General features: G+C 40.4%; 1 protein-coding gene across 2 annotated transcripts in view; it reads left to right on the top strand.

Annotated features, from left to right (window-relative positions):
• The window catches only part of dlk2 (delta-like 2 homolog (Drosophila)), a 28,511-nt gene extending 22,758 nt beyond the window's left edge, over positions 1-5,753 (top strand). For both annotated transcript variants that reach the window (XM_065959830.1, XM_065959829.1), the window contains exons 3-6: positions 103-160; positions 554-684; positions 2,092-2,236; positions 2,493-5,753. In XM_065959830.1, the coding sequence (XP_065815902.1) occupies positions 103-160; positions 554-684; positions 2,092-2,236; positions 2,493-3,282 (1,124 nt within the window). In that variant the 3' untranslated portion in view covers positions 3,283-5,753. The remainder of the gene's footprint in view (positions 1-102; positions 161-553; positions 685-2,091; positions 2,237-2,492) is intronic.
• The last annotated feature ends 247 nt before the right edge of the window (positions 5,754-6,000 follow it).

Below are 6,000 nucleotides of genomic sequence, written 5' to 3' on the forward strand. Positions count from 1 at the left end.
TTATTCCTCCACTATTACTTTAATGCCAGCAAAGTGTGTCACTTTTTTAATGTCAAGAAACTCATTCTTCCTGTCTCTGACCTGAACTCTTCTTCTCTGCAGGAAGTGACTGCAGCTGTAACATGACCAACAGCCGCTGTGACGAGACAGGAGTGTGCAGGTGAGAAGTCCATAAATAATGTGGTCCTGTTAAATCAATGGCTGTGTGTGGGTTTTGTGTGTGTGTGTGTGTGTGTGTGTGTGTGTGTGTGTGTGTGTGTGTGTGTGTGTGTGTGTGTGTGTGTGTGTTCCTCTAATGTTTCAGTCATTTGGTTAAGGAGAGCTGGAAGGATCACATATCCTCTTGTTTGAGCACCCTTTGCTGCTTTGATGTTCCACAGGTGAACAGGCAGTCAGAGATTTCACATGTATGGATTTGTTTTGTAACCCCCTGCTCTGCAGTTTGATCATGTTGTACAGGAGGTGTGAAATGTCACATAAAACTGAACAATCAGATCATATCTAAACTTAAATGCCAATGTGTAACTGTTCCCATGTCCCTATATGTACACAGATGTGACCCTGGTTGGGACGGTCAGCACTGTGACCTCTGCGTGCCAATGCCTGGCTGTCTGCACGGTTCCTGTCAGCAACCATGGCAGTGCAGCTGTGAGCCAGGCTGGGGGGGCCGATTCTGTGACAAAGGTAAGGTACAAGACACCCTTTACTTTTTATGTTTTAAATTTTAAACAGAAGAAGTCATACTCCTGTCCTTTACTTCAAGGAACTAGCAGTACCTTAGTTTTAAATACTTTGATTAGCTGTGTTCAGACCAAAGCACATCTTACCCATTCATAATCACCGTCTCTGACTTTGGGATCATTTGTATCTATTAGAAATGCTTTTAAAATAACCTGCAAATATTCACACTTTTAGATGTGTTGTGAAACCAAACTCATGACATCATTCTAAGGTGATTGGTTAAAAGTTGCTACAGTAACCAAAAGTAAACAAATGAGGTGACGCCAGCGAGCTAGTTTAGGCAGTCAACTGGAGCTGCACTGATTTCACACTGGACATGCCTCATTCTCAACATTCACCTGACAACACCTCCTCACAATTAGCGGTCAATTTAAGCTGCAATAAGGTTCTCTCCTCTGCAGCAGTTCTGCACTCTGGCTTAGCCCCACCACTACCCCAGCATCCACCTGTACACTCTGACTGGGGGGTTTACACTTCAAATTTCTGCATGTAAATTAAAACTGTGAGAAGTGATTAGGTGAGAGCCTAGACGACAAACACAAACTATGTTCTGCTGCAATAAATATTTTAAACGACACAAATGTGATTTGTCTGACTGAACTAATATTGTGGAATGAAGGAATCATGTGGAATCATGCAAGCTTCATAAGAAGATGAAGGAAAATAAAACCCATCGCTGAATATTATTGTGCTTGGTATTACATATTAATATTTTTTCATGAATAAGAAGAATATATGTAGGTAAATGTTTTTGCATCAGACACTGGGATAGACATTTTTGTAAAACTCTCAAGCTATAAAACTGATCAATCAGATTCTATAGATTATGATTTTGTTGATGTTTCTGGTCAAGTTTGATGTTTGAGGTTTTGTTCTGTTATTTCTTGTTTAACACTTCAGTTGTGAAAAAATTTACCGGTAATTGAATTAATATTGATGAAAAAGTACAAAATGTGCAAAATACTGATTTGTCTTTTATTATGAAACTTCAGAAAACATGCAGATTTAACATTTACTACAGAAATCCTGCATCTCCCAGAAAGTTAGAAAGTGTTTTGTCTTATAACTAACACTTACAAGGACCTGTGTGTAAGACTTTCATTTTTTTAAGAGAATGCCTTCATGTGCTTTAAGGCCACTTAATGTTTTGGTTCTAGTTTGAATTTTGGGGTCTTGAATATTGCAGCAGAACATAGTTGTGTGTTTGAAAGATCAAACTAGTTCCAAAGCTTGCCTTTACATGTCTTTGTGGAATTTCTGGGTCTTTTTTGATGTTTCCAGTGTAAGCTCAATATTTCAGGTGTTATGTCAGTTCTTGTGTCATGTTTCTGTTCTTGTTTCATGTTTCAGACCTGTTCGTGTGCTCACAGCAGCAGCCCTGTCAGAATGGAGCCACCTGTGTGATGGAGGACAGTGGTGAATACATGTGTCTGTGTCCTGAGGGTTTCCATGGCAGAGACTGTCATCTGAAGACCGGACCCTGCCATCAGAGGAGGTCTGTCAGGTGTTCTTCCTCATCATGGCTTAGTCCAGTCTCAAATATCTCAATAACTGTTTGATGGATTGAGATCAAACATGTTCCTCTCTTGACTAATTCTAATAACTCTTACTTTTCATTAGTGCATTTTTTTTTTATCAGGGAAAGTTTTCCTTAATCCATTACAAACATACCTGCAGATCTGATCACATTTCCTCCAGCCTAAGCTGCACTCAAAGCCATTTAGTCACATGTGTTTCTCTTCTGTCTCCAGGTCTCCATGTAAAAATGGCGGTCTGTGTGAGGATGCAGATGGCTTTGCAGAGAAGTTAATGTGTCGCTGCCTGGCCGGCTTCACGGGAGCGCACTGTGAGATAGACGTGGATGACTGTCAGATGAAGCCATGTGCCAATGGCGCAACTTGCCTGGATGGTGTCAACCGCTTCTCGTGCCTCTGCCCGGCTGGCCTCACTGGGCGCTTTTGCACGGTCAACCTGGACGACTGTGCCAGCCGGCCATGCCTCAATGACGGCCGCTGCTTGGATCTTGCCGGAGGCTTTCATTGCATTTGCAAGCCGGGCTACATCGGCACCACCTGTGAAACTGTGCTGATAAGACACAACGACCAAGAGCCTGGCTGGACGACGGTCGGCTGGGAAGGAGGCGGGGTCAGACCTCAGCTGACCACTGGGGAGAGAAACCAGAGGAGCAGCATCACCAACAGTAATGACAGCAGTCCTCAAGGCGACAGGCTGCTAAAGGTGACAGTGAGCGAGCGCGGCGCTGCTGGCCTGTCGGAGGTGCAGCTCATCATCCTGCTGGTGCTGGCTGGGATGACACTCGGGGTGGTGGTGCTGACCGCCACCCTTGTACTGCAGGGTCACTGCAGGGATTGTAGCCACGCCCTCTGCCAGTCTCTGACATTATCATCATCAACATCATCATCACAACAGGGAGGAAAGACAAAGTGCCGGCAAACAGGACAAGATGAGCATGAATGTCAGATTAGCTTCCTGAATGTATCAGAACAGGAGAAGAAGAAATTGAATACTGAAGTGGTATAGACTGAGCGGGTGTAACACCCATGGAACAAAAACAGAGAGAGACAGAGAGAGAGACACTGGTGGCTAGGCTCTCTCACACAGCACTGCAGAGTCAAAGGACAGAGGAACCTGGGTCTGAACTGGGTCCACCAACAGGATGAGTTTTTAGTCTCAAACTGTGAACCTGTAGGAACCACATTACCTGGTGCCTACATCACCAACAATGAACCCCAGCATGTTCAGTTGTGTATCAGTTGGGGTGTTGGATTTTTATCCTGGAGCATGTAGCCTGCCGTAGAGATGAGCAGCGGTCTACAGAGGTCTAGAAAGATACAGTAAGTTTAAAAACTTAAGTCTTGGGTCACAAAAAAACACTGAGTGACATCACTTAAGGGCTTTTATTGGACTTCAAACAGAATACTCTGAAGACACTTAATGCTAGGAGTTGTTCCTTTCACCTGCTAACCCTGAGGAACACCTGCAGATGTGTTAAAACGAGATGTCATTTACCCAGGTTTGATGTTTTGAATGAACACAGATCAGATTTTTAATCTAAAAAACAGGACGAGATGTACAAAACAATATACAGTACACACTATTTGTGTTATTTAAAGCTCCTGGGAGGAGTTTTTTTTTGCTGGTTTTGAAACAGACTGTTATTAATTCTGATCTATAGAGCTACAAAAACAAACAAAACCATCAGTGACAAATCTGTTTATTTCTATAAATGTATCTTTAATGTCTGAAACCTTTGGAGAAGGGTAGGTGTCAGATGAAAAGATCAGCCCTGTTTTACATTTTCCATGGCAAAGATTCATGAAGAGAGATATGTTTGACATTTAAAAGACGTTTTTATTCAAAAACACGACTACAGGACATAATAAGCAAAGATATAAGAGTTGCAGCTTTGTGCACAGAGGACCTGAAAAAACAACACAGTGAAAAGTTCCTCACAGGAGCTACATTTAAATACTTTTTTTAATCAACCCTGCTAAATAGGTGGTTAATGGACGTGGACTTGTAAAGTGCTCCCCTACCTTTTTTAGTCTTCTAACTAGTCAGTGCTTTTGAAACTACATGTCACTTTCACCCATTCACAGCACATTCACACACTGATGGCAGAGGCTGATACATATTAACTTCTGATGAAGTGACTATCCCACTGAGCCACAGCCAATGCATCCTTATGCATTGTGTAAACTTGAAAAAATTACTTATTAATATATTATTACAAAATAAATTGGGACTAAGTCCAAATGGTAGAAAAGGTTTCAGGCACATCATGTATTGGTGATTTGATCAACAGTCCCTATTAAGGTCCATAGCTCAGTAATCCAGAGTCAAGAATGCATTCATTTGAATGAAAATAAATAAAAACAGGTTTAATGTATTAACTGGGAATCTTAAAAGATGTACAAAGATGGATTTTGTTCACTTTGATTTGCGGCAGACCAGCTGTTTCACCCTGTTTTCTCTCTTCATCATAAGCTTAGCCTAAATAGCTCCTGGTTGAGTTTCTTACTCATATAACAGAAAAAGAGTTGTGTAGATTTTAACTTTTGAAACTCTAAGACAGGAAGAGAAAAAGAGTATTACTGTGAATGTTGAACACTTCCTTAAGAGCCTTCCAACAAAAGAAGACACACTCAATGGAAAGACCCAGCACTAACACTTATTGATCTCAGAGGTGTTTGCTGTCCACGTAGTAAAGACAGATTATCTGTCAGGAAGAAGTTCAATGTTGATGTGACGACAAACAATGTTTGTCTCTGGTGGTGTTTTGTTTGTTCTCTGGGGAATCTGATGAGAAAACTACAATCACAGAAAATCAGAGTAGACATAAAACACACATAAAAGCAAACCAAGTAACATGTTAAAGCGCTCAGCTCTGTTACATTTCAACCACACATTCAGCTTGGACAGAAACTGGGGAAGAATGTAACAACAGAAATAATCTATTGTGTTTCAGCACATCAACTCATCTTTAAATAATGGAGTGATTGAGACTTTAGACTTTTTTATATGAAACTTGATGTGCCAATATAATTGACATATATATGTACTATATATGTCATGTAAAAGTAAAAAAAACTTGTGGTCAGAAAAAATAAGAACAAATGTGATATTAAAAATGTATTTTCCTTTTATCGCACTGTTTTTATTCAACATACCATAATTATTAAACATAACATAATTGGTATACGTTTACTTCAACAGTACCCAGATATCAACTTTTATATGAATATCCTGTCCTCAGGAAATGTGAGCTCAGAGCAAACATGTCGTTTTTATACCGTGTCTTATATGTGGGTGAATTCCTCTGTGTTCTTAACTATCATGTGTTAAACAGAAACCCTGTGTCCCCTTGCAGCTTTAAAGCTAATTTATTGCCGTAATTTATCAGTGGTGTATGAGTGTGTTGTTCTATGCTGAGAGTCAGAGGTTTTTATTAAAAACTGTGTGCAATAAAGTTGTGAATGACAAGCTCTGAATCGTGTCAGCGTGTGTTTTCATGAACAAACAGCACACTTGTCAGACAGCACCATAAAACTGGAGATATGGAAGATAAAATATGTAAGAAACACATTCATATTCAGAGACACAACCAGAGCTTCAGTGGGAATTCTAACACATGCAGTGGTGAGCTTTTCTTAAAGATCCTCATGTATTTTAAAATGAACATTTGTAAATCTGACTGTTTGAAAAGGATGTTTTTACTCTCCCACAAGCAGTTCTTCA

The sequence above is a fragment of the Labrus bergylta genome, chromosome 10 (assembly GCF_963930695.1).
Source record: "Labrus bergylta chromosome 10, fLabBer1.1, whole genome shotgun sequence".
NCBI classification, from domain to species: Eukaryota; Metazoa; Chordata; class Actinopteri; order Labriformes; family Labridae; genus Labrus; species Labrus bergylta.